At 42.8% G+C, this 23,375-nt stretch overlaps 2 protein-coding genes across 2 annotated transcripts in view; one reads left to right on the forward strand and one right to left on the reverse strand.

The window, feature by feature from the left end:
- The window catches only part of LOC110499087 (cdc42 effector protein 1), a 30,840-nt gene extending 28,314 nt beyond the window's left edge, over window positions 1–2,526 (forward strand). The window contains exon 3 of the mRNA XM_021575979.3: window positions 356–2,526. Within this exon, the coding sequence (XP_021431654.3) occupies window positions 356–1,116 (761 nt within the window). The 3' untranslated portion in view covers window positions 1,117–2,526. The remainder of the gene's footprint in view (window positions 1–355) is intronic.
- Window positions 2,516–20,024, reverse strand: sh3bp1 (SH3-domain binding protein 1). The gene is made up of 18 exons (XM_021575982.3): window positions 19,705–20,024; window positions 16,587–16,629; window positions 16,344–16,448; window positions 16,177–16,253; window positions 15,973–16,084; window positions 14,516–14,592; window positions 14,250–14,337; window positions 14,070–14,138; window positions 13,869–13,953; window positions 13,538–13,674; window positions 13,283–13,391; window positions 13,075–13,156; window positions 12,877–12,957; window positions 8,871–8,984; window positions 8,422–8,519; window positions 7,991–8,153; window positions 7,551–7,906; window positions 2,516–5,311 (listed from the first exon to the last, which is right to left on the reverse strand). The coding sequence occupies exons 1-18, from the start codon at window positions 19,749–19,751 to the stop codon at window positions 5,055–5,057; spliced, it is 2,100 nt and encodes a 699-aa protein (XP_021431657.3). The 5' UTR covers window positions 19,752–20,024; the 3' UTR covers window positions 2,516–5,054.
- Window positions 20,025–23,375: the final 3,351 nt, after the last annotated feature.

The following is a 23,375-nucleotide window of genomic DNA, read 5'->3' on the forward strand; positions in this document are numbered from 1 at the left end:
AACTTTGTAGTGACTGGTTGTATTGATACACAATCCAATGTGTAATTAAATCTACCAATAGGTGGCCTTCTTTGCAAAGCATTTGAAAACTTTATGGTTGAATCTTTGTTTGAAATTCACTGCTCGACTGAGGGACCTTACAGATGAGTGGGGTACAAAGATTAAAAAATCATGTTAACTATTATTGAACACAGTGAGTCCATGGAAATTATTATATGACACATGTTTATTTAATGTTAAAACTATGGTGCCAACTGAAATTCCATTTATTATTTTACATTTTTAAGTTTCTGTCGAAATGTAAATCACAATACAGAATGTTATGCCTAATCTCCCTCTCTCTACTCCACCTCAGGTCTGGAGTCAGGTTTCGTCACTCTGCCCCGCCTCTCCCGCTCAGCGGAGCGTCAGTCGCAGCAGGGAGGCTCTAACTCCTGTACCCCCAACACCCACTGTGGCTCGCTCACCGACGTCTCTGCCCTCCTGCCCTCCTCCGCTGACCCGACCCTGACCTCTGGCCCCAGTCACATGACCCGGTTCGACTCCTTGTCCTCCATGGCATCCTTCACATTCGACCTGGGTCCCTCCCTCATGAGCGAGGTGTTCGGTTTGATTGACAGCCCTAATGGCCACCCAGAGCCCAGCCACGCCTGGGAGGCAGAAGAGGCAGAAGAGCCAAGCGGCTCTGCCATTGGGTTTGCGACCAATGAAGGCTCGGAGATGGACTCGGAGATGGATGCCACCACTGCCTCATTGGTGGATTCTCTGCTTCGAGAGGACTGTAGTAGCAGCAGGAAGAGTCCATATGGGATGGAGTGGGAAGAGGAGGAAGAGGAGGCTAGGAGAATGGAGGTGAATGGAGGTGAGCAGCATCTTAAAGGGGCAGTGCCTGATTTAGTTATGGGCTCCCCCTCTAGACAGAGGCCTGCTATGGAGAGTGAGAGGTTCCAGGGTTCCACTGATGTGCTGGGGGTGCTCTATGGGGTTGGAGGGCTCCTGAAGGGGCAGCAGAGGATGGATCTGGAGGGAAAGGTGACCATGTGCCAGACCATGAAGAAAACCCCTTACATCTGCATTACACCTGATGAGGAGGAGGAGGAGGAAATCAAAGTCTGAACTACAATGACAGCCTCAATTGTGTTTAACTAGAATTACCTACAACAGATGTCCCACTGGGCACACACTGGTTGAATCAACGTTGTTTCCATGTCATTTCAATTAAATTACGTTGAACCAACATGAAATAGACGTTGAATTGACGTCTGTGCCCAGTGGGTTGTGATTCTTGGTTAATTCCTTGTAAAGTCTTGTTTTAAGAAACTGGCTCTATTGACCTGACTCAGCTTTGAACCCTTCTTCATAATTTTCAAATATTCCTTTCAGAAATGTAATGTTATGTCGTCAGGAGACTCACTTAAAGACTTAGATTGTTCCCAAATTGTTCCCAAATTCACCCAAATGTAATGGAAAGTATGTTTGTTGAAAGACTCATTGAAAGATTATGGATGCTGAAAGTTCCCCAAGCAAACATGCTGTATGGAAGGCGCTAGAACAGGCTAATAATAGCAAACTACATGTCCTTTTAAAAGAGGTCACTGGAACCAGTGGAGAACAAAGAAATAAAGAGATGGGGTAGAAAGTGTGAGAATGTACCAGAGAAAGTGGTTGGACACAGAGGAGTTACCATGGAAACCATAGGAGGTTGGTGGCACATGAATTGGGGAGAACGGGCTCGTGGTAATGACTGAAGTGGAATAGTATCAAATACATTAAACACATTTATTTGCCATCCATGCCATCCATTTGTGCCGTTCCCGGCCATTATTATTAGCTGTTCTCCCCTCAGCAGCCTCCTGTGATGTAAACACTAAAGACATTGCTCAACAGTGTGTAAGTCTGTTAACAGCTGGTTAAATATATGTGGACTTCCTGAGAAAAATGCTCAGTGTGACTTCATATAACTATTCAAGGCAAAAGGCAGGACACGAAGACAAAGTAGTAGCGGTTTCAACCCAACTTCATCTTTCCCTCACCACCAACCAGTCCCATGGAAATTAACTACGCCAAGAGAGAGATCTTAACTCTTAGCACGTGATGTTAACTTCAGGAAAACAATACTCTTTTGCCTGAAGATTGCACCCAAGACAAACACTTCATTTTTGCTTATTCTACCGATACAGTATGAAGCACAAACCATGAGAAATTCACTCAGAAATGAAATTGAAGATAATTTTGTACAATGTAATAATCACAAGTATAATGTTGTTACAGTATGTTTGTTAATTCACATATTTACATCATACACCATTTAGACATGTTTCCCAAATTCATTATGGGTCTAGCTAACTCTCATCTTGCTTTTCGATAGGATAGTCACCTGCTTGTCTGCTATTCTGTCAACCAATGGTTGAATCCTATTTTTAGACTATATTAAGAAAAACAGTGTCCCTCATCCGCATCAATGTGCTGCTATTGATACCAATGATATTTCTATAATGATAAATGAAATAAAATGTTTTTAATAAGCATGGGCATTAATATTTTATTTACATGTCTGAAAACATTCATACAACTGTGATACAAAACATGCACTAAAGAAATCACAACATATAATGCATGTATGGTAGCTCTCAAACTACAAAGCACTTTTTCTCTAAGAGTTGAACTGGCTGCAAAAGCACAATACATCTCTGGCCTTGATATGCAACCCAAAGCAGGTTACTCCAAATGTCAGGTTACAGTCAACATTTGTACATAAAACGTAAGAACACTTCTTTAGATAATACACTATACACTACATGACCAAAAGTATGTGGACACCTGCTCGTCAAACATCTCATTCCAAAATCAAGGGCATTAATATGGAGTTGGTCCCCCTTTGCTGCTATAAAGTGGGTGGGGTTATATCCTTCCTGTTTGGCCCTGTCCGGGGGTGTCCTCGGAGTGGGCCACAGTGTCTCCTGACCCCTCCTGTCTCAGCCTCCAGTATTTATGCTGCAGTAGTTTATGTGTCGGGGGGCTAGGGTCAGTTTGTTATATCTGGAGTACTTCTCCTGTCCTATTCGGTGTCCTGTGTGAATCTAAGTGTGCGTTCTCTAATTCTCTCCTTCTCTCTTTCTCTCTCTCGGAGGACCTGAGCCCTAGGACCATGCCCCAGGACTACCTGACATGATGACTCCTTGCTGTCCCCAGTCCACCTGGCTGTGCTGCTGCTCCAGTTTCAACTGTTCTGCCTTATTATTATTCGACCATGCTGATCATTTATGAACATTTGAACATCTTGGCCATGTTCTGTTATAATCTCCACCCGGCACAGCCAGAAGAGGACTGGCCATCCCACATATGCTCTCTCTAATTCTCTCTTTCTTTCTCTCTCTCGGAGGACCTGAGCCCTAGGACCATGCCCCAGGAATACCTGACATGATGACTCCTTGCTGTCCCCAGTCCACCTGACTGTGCTGCTGCTCCAGTTTCAACTATTCTGCCTTATTATTATTCGACCATGCTGGTCATTTATGAACATTTGAACATCTTGACCATGTTTTGTTATAATCTCCACCCGGCACAGCCAGAAGAGGACTGGCCACCCCACATAGCCTGGTTCCTCTCTAGGTTTCTTCCTAGGTTTTGGCCTTTCTAGGGAGTTTTTCCTAGCCACCGTGCTTCTTCACCTGCATTGCTTGCTGTTTGGGGTTTTAGGCTGGGTTTCTGTACAGCACTTTGAGATATCAGCTGATGTACGAAGGGCTATATAAAATAAATTTGATTTGATTTGATTTGATAACAACCTCCACTCTTCTGGGAAGGCTTTCCACTAGATGTTGGAACATTGCTGCAGGGACTTGCTTCCACTCAGCCACAAGAGCGTTAGTGAGGTCAGGCACCGATGTTGGGTGATTAGGCCTGGCTTGCAGTCGGCGTTCCAATTCATCCCAAAGGTGTTCGATGGGGATGAGGTCAGGACTCTGTGTCGGCCAGTCAAGGTCTTCCACACCGATCTCGACATACCATTTCTGTATGGTCCTCTCTTTGTGCACGGGGAAATTGTCATGCTGAAACAGGAAAGAACATTCCCCAAACTGTTGCCACAAAGTTGGAAGCACAGAATCGTCTAGAATGTCATTGTATGCAGCAGCATTAAGAATTCCCTTCACTGGAACTAAGGGGCATAGCCCGAACCATGAAAAACAGCCCAAGACTATTATTCCTCCTCCACCAAACTTTACAGTTGGCACTATGCATTGGGGCAGGTAGCATTCTCCTGGCATCCGCCAAACCCAGATTTGTCTGTTGGACTAACAAATGGTGAAGAGTGATTCATCACTCCAGAGAAAGCGTTTCCACTGCTCCAGAGTCCAATGGCGGCGAGCCTTACATCACTCTAGTCGACACTTGGCATTGCACATGGTAGTCTTAGACTTGTGTGTGGCTGCTCGGCCATTGAAACCCATTTCATGAAGCTCCCGACAATCAGTTATTGTGCTGACGTTGCTTCCAGAGGCAGTTTGTAACTCTGTAGTGAGTGTTGCAACCAAGGACAGACGATTTTGACGCCTTACGTGCTTCCGCACTCAGCGGTCACATTCTGTGAGCTTGTGTGGCCTACCAATTCGTGGCTGAGCCGTTGTTGCTCCTAGACGTTTCCACTTCGCAATAACATCACTTACAGTTGACCGGGCAGCTCTAGCAGGGCAGAAATTTGATGAACTGGCTTGTTGAAAAGGTGGAATCCGAGGCCATGTTGAAAGTCACTGAGCTCTTCAGTAAGGCCATTTTACTGACAATGTTTGACAATGGAGATTGCATGGCTGTGTGCCTGATTGTATACACCCTGTCAGTATTTTTATTTGATTTCACCTTTATTTAACCAGGTAGGCCAGTTGAGAACAAGTTCTCATTTACAACTGCGACCTGGCCAAGATAAAGCAAAGCAGTGCAACAAAAACAACACAGAGTTACACATAAACAAATGGGTGTGGCTGAAATATCCAAATCCACTAATTTGAAGGGGTTCACATACTTTTGTATACAGTATATAGTGTATCTCTACCCCCTCACTGCGCTATAGAGGTCACCTGTTTGCTTTCCAGTACTGGGGGCTTGGGAGGTGGGATTTGGGGTGGCCTAATTGCACCCTTTTTGCTTAGGGTCTTCTTCAGGACTGGAGCAAGGGGCTTGGGTGCAGGTTGTAGCTGGGTTTTGGGTGTCTCTGCTGGTGCTAGAGGTGCTGGGGCCCTGGGTTTGGAGTATGTAACGGCCACCTGCTCTTTACTCTGGATGGGCGGCATGTGTTGAAGGAAGGATTTTCTCGCTGTGAAAAGAGAAAAAGGAGAAAGTGGTGTTGAGGATACATTTAGAATACGTATTTTTGGGACTATAGATGTGTATTATTATATTAGAGTATTTGGGGTATGTATTTACAGTGCCTTTGGAAAGTATTTAGACCCCTTGACATTTTGCACATTTTGTTATGTTACAGCCTTATTCTAAAATGGATTAAATAAAAACATTTCCTCATAAATCTACACACAATACCACATAATAACAAAACAGGTTTGTAGACATTTTTGCAAATGTATTACAAACAAAAAACTCAAATACCTTATTTGCATAAGTATTCAGACTCTTTGTTATGAGACTCGAAATTGAGCTCGGGTGATTTTTGTTCAACTTGATTGGAGTCCACCTGTGGTAAATTCAATTGATTGGACATGATTTGGAAAGGCACACACCTGTCTATATAAGGTCTCACACTTGACAGTGCATGTCAGAGCAAAAACCAAGCCATGAGGTCAAAGGAATTGTCCATAGAGCTCAGAGACAAGATTGTGTCGAGGCACAGATCTGGTGAATGGTACCAAAACATTCCATCATTCTTAAATGGAAGAAGAAGTTTGGATACACCAAGACTCTTTTTAGAGCTGGCCGCTTGTCCAAACTGAGGAATCGGAGGAGAAGGGACTTGGTCAGGGAGGTGACCAAGAACCTGATGGTCACTCTGACAGAGCTCCAGAGTTCCTCTGTGGAGATGGGAGAACCTTCCAAAAGGACAACCATCTCTGCAGCACTCCCCCAATCAGGGCTTTATGGTAGAGTGGGCAGACAGAAGCCACTCCTCAGTAAAATGCAAAAAAAAATTTTGTTAACCTTTATTTTACTAGGCAAGTCAGTTAAGAACAAATTCTTATTTACAATGACGGCCTACCCCAGCCAACGCTGGGCCAATTGTGCACCGCCCTATTGGACTCCCAGTCACGGCCAGATGTGATGCAGGCTGGATTTGAACCAGGGACTGCAGTGACACCGCTTACACTGAGATGAAGTACCTTAGACCGCTGTGCCACTCGGGAGCCCCTCCAGGCACATGACAACCTGCTGGCACCTAAAGGGTTCTCAGACCATGAGAAACAAGATTCTCTGGAAACCAAGATTGAACTCTTTGGCCTGAATGCCAAGCGTTACGTCTATAGGAAAGCTGGCACCATCCCTATGGTGAAGCATGGTGGTGGCATCATGCTGTGGGGATGTTTATTAGCAGCAGGACTGGGAGACTAGTCAGGATCGAGGCAAAGATGAACAGAGCGAAGTACAGAGAGATCCTTGATAAGAACCTGTTCCAGAGTGCTCAGGATTTCAGACTGGGGCATAGGTTCACCTTCCAACAGGACAACGACTCTAAGCACACAGCCAAGAAATGCAGGATTGGCTTCGGGACAAGTCTCTCAATGTCCTTGAGTGGCCCAGCCAGAGTCTGGGCTTGAACCCGATCTAACATCTCTGGAGAGACCAGAAAATAGCTGTGCAGTAACTCTCCCCATCCAAAAGACAGAGCTTGAGAGGATCTGCAGAGAAGAATGGGATTAACTCCCCAAATACAGGTGTGCCAAGCTTGTAGCATCATACCCAACAAGACTTGAGGCTGTAATCGCTGCCAAAGGTGCTTCAACAAAGTACTGATTAATGCGTCTGAATACTTATGTAAATGTGATATTTCAGGTCATTATTTTTTTTATACATTTGCAAAATGTCTAAAAACCTGTTTTTGCTTTGTCATTATGGGTTATTGTAAATTTTATAATGGGACTGTACCCAAACAAAATGTGGAAAAGGTCAAGGGGTCTGATTACTTTCCAAAGGCACTGTATATCTACTTGAAACTAGAAGTGTGAGTTGTGGTAGTGCAACAGTTTTTTATCAGGACAGTTTTGTCATTAGAAGATGTTGGTTATTTTAGCCACTGCTGCCGGGGATCGTGGCTTCCTTGTACTAAAATGGGGCAGTGGTTTGTCACTTCTGCTGGGTGGTCTATAACACAACGTGAGTGCTCTGAAGGACTTTAGTACTGTCTGAGTAAGTATTGTCTTCACTACTGTCTAAGCATTAGATGTCGTTAGCTAGCTAGCCCGAGTTATGTGCTTTACATTTGAGTAATTTAGCAGATGCTCTTATTCAGAGGGACTTACAGTAGTGAGTGCATACATTTGAATACTTTTTCATACTAGTCCTCCGTGGGAATAGAAAACACAACTCCGTCGTGGACGGCCACCTACGTTTGTATGGTGAGGTGATCTTCAGTGTAGCTCTGGGGGAGTCCGGTGGGGCCTCTAGGATGGGTTCTAGTGAGCCCGATTCAGGGCTCTGCTTCTGGGTCGGACTGCAGACAGACACTGGTGGTGGGGAGGGAACCAGGGTTGGGCCAGGTGCCAGTTTGGGGCTGGGTAGTGGGGATGGGTTGTGGACCAGTGTCGGGCTTGGGACAGGGGACGGGCTCTGGGTATGGACTGGGGTACGGTTAAGTGGGGTTGAGCATGGTGGGTCTGAGGCAGGGTTCCCCCAGGTGGTGGTTCTACGACCAATGGAGCCTGACTTAATGATGAAAAAACCTCCACTGTCCTGAGATGCTGAGCTGTGGAGGAGACGGTCGTGTTAGATAACACACTGTTATAATAGAAAGTGAACATACATCCTGTTCAGTCTGTGCCTGTGGTACCTGATTGTTTTACAGAGAGAAGCATGAGAAGAGGAAGAGGAAGCGCATGATGAAGAGGAGGAGGTCATTCTGGCAAGGTTCTCTTTCCCCGACTCTGAAGTTTGAGGTTCTAACATTTTCAAATCTGGGACCCCAGGAAGCTCAGGAATCTCAAAGTCCACCTCTGGAAAGGAACACAACACAGGCCTACTTTGAGAAACCGTGTTCCATACAAAATACATAGACCTACCTAACATACAGTTCAACATAGTGAGACAAAAATAAGTGAATGAATAAAAATACTATCCAAAGGTCATAAGGGGTTCAAGCAGCCCTCTCAGTTATCTAGTAGCTAACTTCCACACATTTCATGCAAATCAACTCATCCCTAAAAAAACTCCCACTGCTCCTCCCTCGAACACACAAACATCACATTGAATGTGGTACTGTACCTTCATGAAACAGGCTGCTGGAGTGTTGTATGAGAGGCTCAACCACCGCCACCACCTGGACGGAGGAGGCAGATGCCATGTCCAACAGTGCTGCCTCCCTGAAAGAGAGGGAGAGAGGTTGATGGAGAGATGTGAAGAGAAAAATGTATGATGGTACAGAATTGGACGGGGGAGAGGGAGATTGAAAGGAAGAAAGAGAAGCGGGATGAGGGGTGAGAGATGAGAAAGTGAGACAGAAAGAGAGGGAGAGAGAGAAAGAAAGAAACACACATAGGTTCAAGTCAATTATTAAAAAGCACAGAGACATAGCTAAACAGACATAATCAGATTAATAACAATCATGTAACAATAGAAAGTGACACCAGGAACAACATTGAGACAGGGCGATTATGACAGACTAATAGAGTGGTTCAGTTTCATCTCTCTGTCAGTATGTCAGTAGTACCCACCCCTCAATGCGAGGCCACAGCAGGTTGGGACCCAGTACTATGGCAATGTTACTGGGACTCATCCTGTTAACCGACTGCTGCTCTGACAGGCACGACAGGAACTGTACCAGGTACCTAATAGGGGGGGGGGGGGGGGGGGGGGGGGGGGGAGAGACAGAGAGCGAGGGAGGAAGGGAGGGAGGAAGGGAGGGAGAAGCACATACAGTGGCGTGTATTCATCAAATAAAATAAAATTTTACATCATGTGTACCGTGAAGTGCTTACTTACAATCCCTTAACCAACAATGCAGTTCAAGAAATAGAGTTAAGAAACTATTGACTAAATAAACTAAAGTAAAAACATTTTATCAAAATGAAAAAGTAACACAAAATGACATAACAATAATATGGTTATATACAGGAGGCACCGGTACCGAGTCGGTGTGTGGGGGTACAGGTAAATTGAGGTCATTTGTAAAGTGACTATGCATAGATAATAAACAGTGAGTAGCAGCAGTGTAAAAACAGAGGGGGGGTGTCAATGTAAATAGTCCGGGGTGGCCAGTTGATTAATTGTTCAGCAGTGTTATGGCTTGGGGGTAGAAGCTGTTAAGGAGCCTTTAGGTCCTAGACTTGGTGCTCCAGTACCGCTTGCCGCGTGGTAGCAGAGAGAACAGTCTATGACTTGGGTGACTGGAGTCTTTGACCATTTTTTGGGCCTTCCTCTGACACTGCATAGTATATAGGTCCTGGATGTCAGGAAGCTTGGCCCCATTGATGTACTGGGCCGTATGCACTACCCTCTGTTGCGACTTACGGTCAGATGCCGAGCAGTTGCCATACCAGACGTTGATGCAACCGGTCAGGATGCTCTCGATGGTGCAGCTGTATTACTTTTTGAGGCTCTGGGGACCCATGCCAAGTCTTTTCAGTCTCCTGAGGGGGAAAATGTGTTGTCGTGCCCTCTTCACAACTGCCTTGGCGTGTTTGGACCATGATAGTTCGTTGGTGATGTGGACACCAAGGAACTTGAAACTCTCGACCCGCTCCACTTCTGGCATGATGGTGTTGATTTGAGCCATGACCAGCCTTTCAAAATCTTTTCAAAGCACTTTACGGCTACTGACGTGAATGCTACGGGGCGGTAATCATTTAGACAGGTTACCTTCGCTTTCTTGGGCACAGGGACTATGGTGGTCTGTTTGAAACATGTAGGTATTACAGACTCAGTCAGAGAGTTGAAAATGTCAGTAAAGACACTTGCCAATTGGTTAGCGCATGCTATGAGAACACGTCCTGGTAATCCGTCTGACCCTGCGGCTTTGTGAATGTTGACCTGTCTGAAGGTCTTGCTCACATTGGCTAAGAGAGCGTGATCACACAAGCATCCGGAACAGCTGGTGCTCTCATGCATGTAGAAATTAGGTAAAATGGATTTTGCCTGCATTAAAATCCCCGGCCACTAGGAGCGCCGCTTCTGGATGAGCATTTTCTTGTTTGCATATGGCCTTATACAGCTGGTTGAGTGCGGTCTTAGTGTCAGCAAAGGTTTGTGGTGGTAAATAGATGGCTATGAATAATATAAATGAGAACTCTCTTGGTAGATAGTGTGGTCTACAGCTTATCATGAGGTATTCTACCTCAGGCGAGCAATATCTCAAAACTTTTTAAATATTAGACATCGCGCACCAGCAGTTATTGACAAAAGGACACACACCCCCACCCCTCGTCTTACCAGATGTAGTTGCTCTGTCCTGCCGATGCACGGAAAAGCCAGCCAGCTCTATGTTATCCTTGTCATTGTTCAGCCACGTCTTGGTGAAACATAAGATATTACAGTTTTTAATATCCCGTTGGCCGGATAGTCTTAATCGTAGATCGTATGTTTTCCAATGATTGCACGTTGGCCAATAATATGGAGGGTAGTGGTGGTTTACCTACTCATTACAGAAAGAAATCGCTGTTCTGATGTCCAGAAGCTCTTTTAAGTCATAAGAGATGGTAGTAGCAACATTATGTAGAAAATAATTTACAAACAATATGAAAAAACAAACAAAATAGCACAGTTGGTTAGCAGCCCGTAAAACGGCAGCCAGCCGCTCCGGCGCCATTATTATCATGGATGCCAAGCCAGGCTTCCCAAAAAGATGTACTAAGAAAAAAAGAAAAAAAGAAAATGTATCGTTTGTCTCTCTGTGTTAAATACATTTCCTTCAATTCTGATTCTGTCTGGTCAAAAAGAGTATGACATTGTTGCTGCCCAGAGCATTGAATGCAAGGGAAGCCAAAGAGCATTTGGCATACCTTGATAAAAAAATATAAGATAATGGCCAACCAGCGTTGAGCTAAACTGAGTGAACTCAGTTGTGAATGGTCCTGGCACACCAAAAAAAGTGTCACGGGAAGCCCGTTTGGATTTGGCTTCAGACCAACCACATTGCATCAGAAGGCAAACGTCATTGACAAAGAAAAACGTTAATTGTTGCAACTCTCTGTGTCATTGTCCTCTGGTGGCTAGCAAGCTAAAATGGTCCCTTTCCTAAATTAGACATGGATGGAGATAGGGTTTTGGACTTGTGGTTTTACTTAATTCTCCGTACTGGTCAATGATTATAACGGCGATTCGGATCCAACCATAAATTCATACATTGTGCCCCAGGCCTGAGAGGATGGAAGTTCAACATGTAGCTAGATGTAGTAGGCTAATGTTAACTAGCTGGCCTGGCGCATCATTGCCCATGAAAGGAAGTTAGGCTAGCGAGCACATTTTTTTGCCAGGTAGCCTAGGACAACAAAAACTAAAAGTGTGTACTAATTGACTGATAAGGGAAGTATGCTTAAACGTAATGATTAAAGAATTCCACCCTGAAACGTAACTATTAGTGATTATTCGTTTATGTAGCATGTATAATGAATGATTAAAGTACTAAATGTAAGTCCAATAAGGTTTGGTAGAGACATGTGAGGGAGAGAAATGTGTGTGTGTGTGTGTGTGTCCAAGAAAATACCAAGAACAATTCAACTGTGTTTGACCCGACCTGGCTAGAACTCTGAGAAACGTATGATAGGACAGGGAATCCTTTCAAGGTTCCTCTAATCTCGGGGGAATGAAATTGTCGGCTTGGTAGTGATAAACAGTGGATACATCTTACCTACTGTTCGTGTGTATGTATATGGTAAATAGGGAGTGAGTTATAAAATGGATGTCTTTGTATTATGGACTTCAGAGCGCTGTCGTGAATAAACTGTACGAACCTTTTGCATAAGCTGAGTCTTTGCCTAATTATTATTAAATCCAGGGTCTTACAAACCTTGGGGATTGGTCAAAGCTTATTGATTGATAGTTATTATCATTGGGATTGAAAATTCTCTTGACATTGACAGAGTCATAGACCGTTTAGACAACATGAGGAGGACTGCATTGGCGTTTCTCTACAAGTAGGGTGAGTCAACATATTTTCTACTTGCACACACACAAGCAAGCACATAAATCAGTACTAAGGACAGCCACATCATATTTAGCTTACATTGATTGGACTAAATAGTTTTTGGCATTTTTGGCATAGATTATTAGATGATGCTGAAATGTTGAAGTTGAAATGACGCTGGAATTGTGAAAACAGCTCCTGTTTTCTTTGCGACAACTCTCAGTGGTTCTAAATCAATAGTTGTTTAGTAGTTCGAAAATGTCAGAAACATTACCTTGCTTGACCATGCTCTAGGTCATGTAACTGATGTTTTGTGGACTTCAACGAGCAGATGTTGCTCTCCGGGTTTTGTAATGAAACAAATGTGTGGTTGAATTAGTTCTGTCTTCTTATTGTCTTGACCTTAGGCCTATATATCACGGTGCCAAGGCATATGAACTAGCAGGTCATAGCAACGCAATTATCACAACACATAGTTGTAATATGGCTAGGGAGATATTCACAATCATACACCCTGCATCATTCTTGAGTTTTTACAACTTCACACAGGAATCAGTCAAGATCCGAGAGAGCTATGGGTTACAGAGATATGGACATACCGGAGGTTGTTGTAGTTTTCTGATGGTAACTTCTTCAGCACAATTTTAAACTGCTCAAGTTTGTCTGTCAATTCTTTCTCCCTAAATAAAGAGGGGAACAGACAGACATTTGAAGAGCAGAAATTAGAGGGGAGCGAAATCATGTAAAGACACTATGTACTGTATGCTTTTAAGATGTAGACCAATCAAGGACCTTACCCTGCTGCTTGAAACCAATCATTGTAGAGTTCAAAGGTCATGAGTGGTTCAGGCAGCTCTCTCAGGTAGCTTTTCAAAGCCCCTACATGGATAAAAGAGAAAATGCTGCTTAGTGCCTATGTGTTGTTAACTGTCAAGTAAAGATATTTGAAACTTGAAAACCTGAAACTTGAAAAGGGGTACTGTCAACAGGGACGGTCTCTCTGACCTGCAACTGCATGAGGGTCAGTGAATTCACTGTGGTTCACGACCCCTCCATCCAGACTGCTCTTCAGTCTCTTCACTACCGAGGCTGCTGCTGCCAGACGAAACAGACCCTGGGAGAGAGATGAAGGGAGATAGATTTTATCCAAGAGGGCAAACATTATCGTAGACTGGCTACAGTCCTTTCACCTGCTCAGTTAATTAATAATATCCCATTCACATGTATACCATGTAGTAGATTAATAATCCCAGTCCTCACCTCCTCTCTCATGCCGGTGTGCAGCAGCATGTGAACACACTCCTGGATGGGAACAGCGATCTCCCTACCGCTGTTGTACAGATGAGTCAGCAGGGGCTCCCCGTAAACCTTCCCCTTATAGTTATTCTCCTGGGAGTCTGTGTTAACACACATACTGGTGACACACTGGACAAATCCTAAGCAAGTGGGTGCTACACATTGGATAGGGGGGGGGGGGGGGGGGGGTTACCCATGTACACTAAGTATGGCCTGGGTATTGTAATTGCAAATACACACACACACATACAGTACATACATACACACAGTACATACATACACACACCCTATTCACCTGTTTGACTGTCTTTCAGCTCACTGATGTTTCGTTCGAGGAAGTCATGGGAATTCTTATGATGTTCTGCTTGTAGTTCCAGCAGCTAAGGAGAGAGCACAACCCAGACACTTATCAATTATAATTCCTAATAGCTAATAGCACATGATAATTAACGGAAGTACAGCTTGAAAGGGAGGACAATTAGTAGGCCACACTCACACGAATGAAGTAGTTGGCATAGTCATCTTCTTTAGTGGCAAAGTGATACAGATCTGCAGAGTATTGGTCCTGCGGGGAATGTACAGCCACACAAAAAGTTAATACTGTATGTTAGAGGCTGAAACTACTGCATTAAACAACAAAGTGTCTGAAACAGTAACATCCAACACCATACAACACCTTGATGCTCTCCAGTTTCCTCCAGGCCTCCTCCACCTCCTCTTTCAGCCCATCCTGCTTTGCCTGAGGTCCCGTACTAGCCTGGGACCTGAAGGGGCAAAGTCATTCATGATCAAAAGCCATAAAAAGTAAAAGAAAGAACTCAATGGAGATACTGACTAAAGGTAGTTATTATATATATATATATATATGTGTATAAATGAACTGTGTACTGTCTGGAGCATATAGGATCTGTCAAATACAAACACACAGAATGTGTGACCCACTTGTTGCGTGCATTGTGCCAGTCCATTGTGAGTTTGGCAAACTGCTTCTTGTTTTTGAGAATCTCTGGAAGGTCTTCCTACAGATAGTGTACATATGTCATTACATCTCTCACTAAAGCTCCAGTAGATTACTAAGAAAGGATCATCCTTTGTTTAAAAATGGCCTTTTGGCCTTTATACAGATTACAACTTCTCAATTGAAAATGAAACCTTGTTCAAAATATCACTCTTCCTTAAAAAAGTCCTGCAAAGCTGGTTACAATTCCAATATTATCTACCAGAAAATACAGAAAAAATATTATAGCCAATATTATGGTTTAACTCAAATATACTGATTGATAAAAAAAAACATTATGGATTTTGTAAAATTGTATTATATTTATTACAAATATTATGAATAGGAATGGTGTAGTAATGTCACATATGCAGATATCGAAAATATATGGAAATGTTTTCTCAATCCAAAGTTTTACTGATTGCAGCATTACCTCAAAAATGGATGAGTTAAGTGGAAGGTGGAGAAGGTAAGGAATTGTCTGTCTGCCATACTGTATATTAAAGACCAAAAGTGGCTGAAAAAGGTTGGCATATATATCGAAAAATATGCCAGTTTCATTTGAGGACAAAAACATTGACAGCTGCGCCATACACGTTGCAAAAATATCTGGGAAGAGATTTATTTTCGATGTACCGATTCCATGCACATGGTGTATGAATTGATATACAAAACAGCGCTTCATTCAACATTGAGTTTTCAATTAAAATATTAAACAAAATTCTTGCCACCAACAGAATGTTATATATATGGGACATACAACAATCTCAGCTCTGCATATTTTGCTGTGAAGAAACAGAATCCTTAGATCATTTATTCTGGTATTGTCCCCATCTAGCTTGTTTCTGGCTGAAAAATCACAACATTCTTTTAAAATGATCCCTACAAATAGCAGTGTTGGGCAATTTGGAAAGCCATAGTCAATCAGTCAACAATATAATAATAATCTTAGGAAAAATGTTCCTCTTTAACTCACAATCTGTGGATACTGTGCGATTAGAAAGGTTCAAAATGAATGTAAAACATCACATCACAGTTGAGAAATACATGGCACGTGGATATCAAAAGAGGATGTCTACAGAGATAGGTGGGACGGGCTGAGAGTAGCCCAAAATGTAATGTGTATAATCAAAAAACAATATCTTTGTTGTGTAATTACTGTGTGTAAAAGTACCATGTATGTCAAATGTGTGTAAAATGTATATGTAACAAAAAAGTGTAAAAAACTCAAATATAAAACAAAGTTACTGTTGTCCTCAGAAGAGGGGGGGGGCAATAACATTTTTTAAATAATAATATATATATATATTTTTTTAAAGTTTTCATATGTAATACTACATAATCACAAACTTAAATTGTTATCCAAAAGTGTCTGAATAACTCTTGCTAATGCAGCCCTTACCTCACTGAGTTTATTGAGAGGCTCCAAAACCTCCTTCTCCAGCTTCAGCTCAAAGTCAGACAGTGTTGCGGCCAGATGACTCTCCATGAAGCAACACATCTCCAATACTTTCCTATCAGAGAGGAAATAGACTAATTGATTAATTGATGAATTTTCAACTGATCATTTGGATGATTGAATACATGGTTTGGTTACTTAAAGTACCTGATAGAAGAGTCTGGATCAAAGTCTTTAAAGCTCTCAGCCATGCTAACAGAGAGCAGCATGAGAGGGAGTTTTTTCTGGAGAGAGAGATAATTTTATATTGATAATCATAATAGAATCATTTCAAGTCAAGGGTCAGGGGTGAAAGGTGAAAGAGTAGACTTTACCATTCTTCTCTCTGTGTCCAGCCCTAGTTGACTCTGCAGACAACCCAGCAGCTTCTTGTGAATAACCTGTGCTGCCTTCTTGGCTGGCTCCACCCGCTGCTCCACCTTAGACCAATGAAAATGACAGATATAGAGCGTATCTTATGTTCACACTGAGCTAGGTACAAATGTATTCACTGAGAAATATTTTCACGTAGTGAAATGAGCCACCACTGTCACCCTTTATCATCAGCCTTAACTCACCATAACCAGATCTTCTGTGAGAAGATCTGTGGCATCCTGTGACCTATTAATAATGTTAAAAAAGGCTTTCAGGCAATATTTGTGTTACAGTTGCAGTCTTACTTAGGAATGTTCTTGGTAAGTGGAGTGTGCCAATACAGTATATTTTGCACTATGCTTCTTTGACTAGAATACTGACATTACACAAAATAAAATAAACAGTAAGGCACATTTCCGCATATGATCAAATGCGACATTTTTGCTTAACGTTTCATTCATACATCTATGTGCTTTTACGAAGAAAGAAAACATTTAGGCTACGAGGACATTTATATTCATAGCCACATCCATCGTAAAAACAAGTAGATGACAATAGTGGTCAATGTCGACTCCGTGTATTTTTCCCCCAACTCCTATGGTGGTGCAGTCTGCTAAGGTTGTGAGTTCTAATCCCACACGGGGCAGGTATTTTTTGTTTTCAAATCCTTTATTCACAATATTCATATCTTGCCCACATACTTCTAATTCTGATAAGTGAAAGCATACCTGTGAGAGAGGTTGCCCTGGTAGTAACTATGTTTTTATACAGTATCCAAGAGCAATCTGTGAGTTAATTTGACCATTGGAAAAAGAGCTACTGCGTAAATACTGCAAAGCAGGTTGGATTCATTTTCAAGGTGATGATTACACTGTTCCTACCAACACAATACTACATTAGAAAGATTATATTTTCTGTCCAGAGCTGTATTTGCTCACAATGCACATCATTTTATGATAAAAGCGTGCCAGTGGACTGGTAAGTATGCTTTAGTGAGAAAATGTTGGGATCAATTGCAACTATGTTTACCCGCCCAACCCACAACTTCTCACTTGAATGCGTTTTATAAAAATTGGATAGCGGTTGGGCAAATGCTGACATTGGGGTTGAGAGTTATCCTTTAAAGTTAGAGAGTGGAGGCTACTGCTGTGGGCTGAAACCAGGCCAGAGATGGGGGAGGGGCTGTTTTAGGGGACTTACAAGTGGGATGAGAGAGAGAGAGAGAGAGAGTGAGTGAGTGACAGGCAGAGAGAGAGAGAGAAAGAGTGAGAGAAACAGAGGGAGAGAGAGAAAGAGACAGCGAGAAAGCGAAAGAGAGACAGAGAGAATGAAAGAATGGCAATGAAGTTTCAGCAGCATCTGATAGAGAGCAGTGTTACATCAGTGAAACAGCTGCAGTGTAGCCGTGAAGCCCAAGCATTTTCTAACAGTTTTTTTCTTCTTCAACTAAACAAAAGCCCATAGGCGTCTTTCTATCTGTGTGTGTTTTTTTTTATAGTTAAGGTCACATTCAGTTATTCTGAACAAAGTGAGAATAGTGTAGGTAGGGGCTCCTTTACTGTGGTTAGAGCTCTGTTCTGGTGCAGCCGCACTGTTAATTACCTGGGATTATTAATAGCCTGAAACACGTCAGTGGCATGGAGGCCTGCAAACACACCACTTCCATGGTCTGTTGCAACCTGCTGCAGAAACGCTCAGCTATCAGCCAGGGTAGCGTGGGCATCAACAACCCGACGTGGGTATCAACAACCCGACGTGGGCATCCAATTACATATTTTCTCTGATCTGAAGCATAATACACGTACATACACATGTACAGATTGGCTTTTGTACATGGGACATTACTGGAGCAAAGGACATTCAGGGGCACAGTTTACTCTTTAAGGTACAGGGGAATCTCAAATAAAATTGTATTTGTCACAAGTTTCATAAACAACAGGTGTAGAGTAACAGTGAAATGCTTACTTACAGGCCCTTCCCAACAAGAGAGAAAAATAATAACATGAGGAATAAATACACAATGATTAACGATAACTTGGCTATATACACAGGGTACCAGTACCGAGTCCATGTGCAGGGGTACGATGTAATTGAGGTAGATATGAATCTTGTGGGCGGGGATGTGCCCTCAAGTTAACAATTGAACCCCCCCAGAGTCATATATTTAGAGAGTTTTGCCAATGTAGTTACTGCATTATCAATCAAATGTATTTATAGAGCCCTTTTTACAACAGCAGTTGTCACAAAGTGCATATACAGAAACCGAGCCTAAAACTCCAGAGAGCAAGCAGTGCAGATGTAGAGGCACGTTGGCTAGGAACAACTCCTTAGAAAGGCAGGAACCTAGGAAGAAACCTAGAGGACCCGGCTCTGAGGTGTGGCCAGTCGTTTTCTGGCTAATGTATTGATTGTACATGACATTTCAACATTCTATGGTAGCCATGTTAGCTCACCATTAACATGACATGGCAAATATTTAAACAATGCTATGTAACTAAATGTCTAGAATTAGACGAATATTCTAAATTCTAAAAGTTGGCCTAACTCTCTTAAATATATGGCTCTGCTGTGTCATTGTGTCACAGGCCACACTCAAAGTAAGACATGATGCGCGTAATCTTGCCGTGACGCCATTCAAAATAATTATTCATTGTTATGACTGTTCTCTCACTGAAGATGATGAAACATTACAGTCATCCACTATTCGCACTACACCATGGAACCCTGTCTGCTTCACTCTTCCTCCTACTTTCATACCAACGGTGGCATGATGATCATGAACTCTGCGGTTGTCCTCAGACACCAAAGATACTCTGTCCTTTGCAGAAGTCAGATGACTTTACCACAGGAAGCTGCTGAGGGGAGGACGGCTCATAATAATGGCCGGAACGGAGCAAATGGAATGGCATCCATGTGTTTGATGTATTTGACAGCATTCCCCTGATTCTGCTCCAGCCATTACCATGAGCTCATCCTCCCCAATTAAGGTGCCACCAACCTCCTGTGGACTCTACCAAACAGGCTCCCCACTCACCAAAACCTTGTCTAAAGGTTCTTCTTTCACCCACAGATGCTCATGATGAAAATAACTAAGATTAGAACGTAGAATCAGACTTTAGAGTTTAGATTGTCACAAAACTTGATAGCATTGGTTAGAAGTACAGTATCTCACTATTTATTCTCCATTCTATGCAGTTAGTTCCAAGTTCTTTGAAAATAACTATTGTATTAGAACTGAAAATAAATAAGCTATTGTATTTTCACAAATATATCCCCCTCCAAAAAAACAAAAAGTCCAAAATGGCACATGAAAGTACTTACTTCCCCACAGAGCCAAGCTGCTTCAAGAGGTTGAAAGATTTCAGCATGGTTGCATAGGAGTCAGCCCGCCTCTTACAAATTATCCCTCTGTCTTGACTCCAGCCAGGTCCTCAGTCATGTGTTGCCAAGTCAGTGTCTGTATTATTTCGTTGAGCAGACACCACTGCAAGTGGTTTTCTTCAGTGTGTGTTGTTGGTGTGATGTTCTGTCATCCAGCAGTATTCGTTCTTGTTTTGAAAATGTGCTCTGTGACTGTGTTCAACCGCCACTCAGTCACACAGAGCTCGAAGAGAAGAGGAAGTTGCCTCAAATGAAGCAGCAGCAGAGGAAGAGGGGTTTTTCAATATCAATGTGAAATAATATATACAGTGAATTCAGAAAGCATTCAGACCCTTTACTTTTTCCACATTTTGTTATGTTACAGCCTTATTCTAAAATGGATTAAATAAAAAACATTTCCTCATAAATCTACACACAATACTCATAATAACAAAGCGAAAGCAGGTTTGTAGACATTTTTGTGAATGTTTTCTTTATTTTTACTATTTCCTACATTGTAGAATAATAGTGAAGACATCAAAACTATGAAATAACACATATGGATTCATGTAGTAACCAAAAAAGTGTTAAACAAATCAAATTATATTTTATATTTGAAATTCTTCAAAGTACCCACGCTTTGCCTTGATGACAGCTTTGCCCACTCTTGGTATTCTCTTAACCAGCTTCATGAGGTAGTCACCTGGAATGCATTTACATTAACAGGTGTGCCTTCCTAAAAGTTAATTTGTTGAATTACTTTCCTTCTTAATGGGTTTGAGCCAATCAGTTCTGTTGTGACAGGGTCAGGGCGGTATACAGAAGACAGCCTATTTGGTAAAAAGACCAAGTCAATATTATGGCAAGAACAGCATAAGTAAGTAAAGAGAAATGACAGTCCATCATTACATGAAGGTCAGTCAATACGGAAAATTTCAAGAACTTTGAAAGTTTCTTCAAGTGCAGTCGCAAAAATCATCAAGCGCTATGATGAAACTGGCTCTCATGAGGACCGCCACAGGAAAGGAAAACCCAGAGTTACCTCTGCTGTAGAGGATAAGTTCATTAGAGTTTGCAGCCCAAAGAAACGCTTCACAGAGTTCAAGTAACAGACATATCTCAACATCAACTGTTCAGAGGAGACTGCGTGAATCAGGCCTTCATGGTCGAATTGCTGCAAATAAAATATGACTAAAGGACACCAATAAGAAGAAGAGACTTGCTTGGGCCATAAAACACAATCAATGGACATTAGACCGGTGAAAATCTGTCCTTTGGTCTGAGGAGTCAAAATTTGAGATTTTTTGTTCCAACCGCGCCTTTGTGAGACACAGAGTGGGTGAACTGATAATCTTCGCATGTGTGGTTCCCACTGTGAAGTACGGAGGAGCAGGTGGGACGGTGCTTTGCTGGTGACACTGTCAGTGATTTATTTAGAATTCAAGGCACACTTAACCAGCATGGCTACCACAGCATTCTACGGTGATACGCCATCCCATCTGCTTTGCTTTTTTTTGTAAGAGGGCATATCAAACCAAATTAAAGTTTATTTGTCTCTTGCGCTGAGTACAAGTACAAGTTTTCACCTTACAGTGAAATACTTACTTACAAGCCCTAACCCACAGTGCACTTTTTAAGTAAAAAGTAGGTATTAGGTAAACAATAGATAAGTAAAGAAATAAAAAAAACTGTAAAATGACAGTGAAAATAACAGTAGCGAGGCTATATACATGTGGTACCAGTACAGACTCAATGGGGCACCCGCTTAGTTGGGCTAATTGAGGTAATATGTACATGTAGGTAGAGTTAAAGGGACTTAGCATAGATGATAAACAGAGAGTAGCAGCAGCGTAAAATAGATGTCTTATGGCTTGAGTGTAAAAGCTGTTGAGAAGCCTTTTTGTCTTAGCCTTTCTCTGACATCGCCTGGTGTAGAGGTCCTGGATGACAGGCAGCTTGGCCCCAGTGATGTACTGGGCCATACACACTACACTCTGCAGTTCCTTGCGGTCGGAGGCCGAGCAGTTGCCGCACCAGGCAGTGATGCAACCAGACTCTCGATTTTGCAGCTGTAGAACCTTTTGAGGATCTGAGGACCCATGCCAAATCTTTTCAGTCTCCTGAGGGGGAATAGGTTATGTCGTTCCCTCTTCACGACTGTCTTGGTATTTTTGGACCCTTCTAGTTTGTTGGTGATGTGGAGACCAAGGAACTTGAAGCTCTCAACCTGCTCGACTACAGCCCTGTCGATGAGAATGGGGGCGTGCTCGGTCCTCCTTTTCCTGTAGTCACAATCCTCTCCTCTATCTTGATTACGTTGAGGGATAGGTTATTATTCTGGCACCACCCGGCCAGGTCTCTGACCTCCTCCCTATTGTGTTGAACGCTGAGCTGTAGTCCATGAATATCATTCTCACGTAGGTGTTCCTTTTGTCCAGGTGTGAAAGGGCAGTGTGGAGTACAATAGAGATTGAATCATCTGTGGATCTGTTTGAGCGGTATGCAAATTGGAGTGGGTCTTGGGTTTCTGGGATCATGCTGTTAATGTGAGCCACTACCAGCCTTTCAAAGCACTTCATGGCTACGGACGTGAGTGCTACGGGTCTGTAGTCAATTAGGCAGGTTACCTTATTGTTCCTGGGCACAGGGACTATGGTGGTCTGCTTGTAGCTTTCATCAATCAATCAATAAATTTGTCAAATTTATTGATAAAGCCCTTCTTACATCAGCTGATGTCACAAAGAGCTGTACAGAAACCCAGCCTAAAACCCCAAACAGCAAGCAATGCAGTTGTAGAAGCACAGTGGCTAGGAAAAACTCCCTAGAAAGGCCAGAACCTAGGAAGAAACCTAGAGAGGAACCAGGCTATGAGGGGTGGCCAGTCCTCTTCTGGCTGTGCCAGGTGGAGATTATAACAGAACATGGCCAAGATTTTCAAATGTTCATAGATGACCAGCAGGGTCAAATAATAATAATCACAGTGGTTGTCGAGGGTGCAACAGGTCAGCACCTCAGGAGTAAATGTTAGTTGACTTTTTATAGCCGATCATTCAGAGTATCTCTACCGCTCCTGCTGTCTCTAGAGAGTTGAAAACAGCAGGTCTGGGACAGGTAGCACATCCGGTGAAAAGATCAGGGTTCCATAGCCGCAGGCAGAACAGCTGAAACTGGAGCAGCAGCAGCACTGCCAGGTGGACTGGGGACAGCAAGGAGTCATCAGGCCAGGTATTCCTGAGGCATGGTCCTAGGGCTCAGGTCCTCAGAGAGAGAAAGAAAGAAAGAAAGAAAGAAAGAAAGAAAGAAAGAAAGAAAGAAAGAAAGAAAGAAAGAAAGAGAGAAAGAGAGAGAAAAAGAAAGAAAGAGAATTAGAGAGAGCATACTTAAATTCACATAGGACACCAGATAAGACAGAAGAAATACTCTAGATATAACAGACTGACCCTAGCCCCCCGACACATAAACTGCATAAATACTGGAGGCTGAAACAGGAGGGGTCGGGAGACACTGTGGCCCCGTCCGACGATAACCCCGGACAGGGCCAAACAGGCAAGAATAACCCCACCCACTTTGCCAAAGCACAGCCCCCACACCATTACAGGGATATCTTCAACCACCGACTTACCATCCTGAGA

Source organism: Oncorhynchus mykiss, chromosome 20, assembly GCF_057628025.1.
Source record: "Oncorhynchus mykiss isolate SJ-2025 chromosome 20, ASM5762802v1, whole genome shotgun sequence".
Taxonomy (NCBI): Eukaryota; Metazoa; Chordata; class Actinopteri; order Salmoniformes; family Salmonidae; genus Oncorhynchus; species Oncorhynchus mykiss.

Coding starts and splice junctions, on each gene's coding strand:
- sh3bp1 (XM_021575982.3), bottom strand. CDS start 19,751: ATGCTGAAATCTTTCAACCTCTTGAAGCAGCTTGGCTCTGTGGGGAA. Junction 14,338..14,515: donor TGGCACAATGCACGCAACAA/GTGGGTCACACA, acceptor TTGCCCCTTCAG/GTCCCAGGCTAGTACGGGAC. Junction 7,907..7,990: donor TCTCTCTGTAAAACAATCAG/GTACCACAGGCA, acceptor TCTCCTCCACAG/CTCAGCATCTCAGGACAGTG.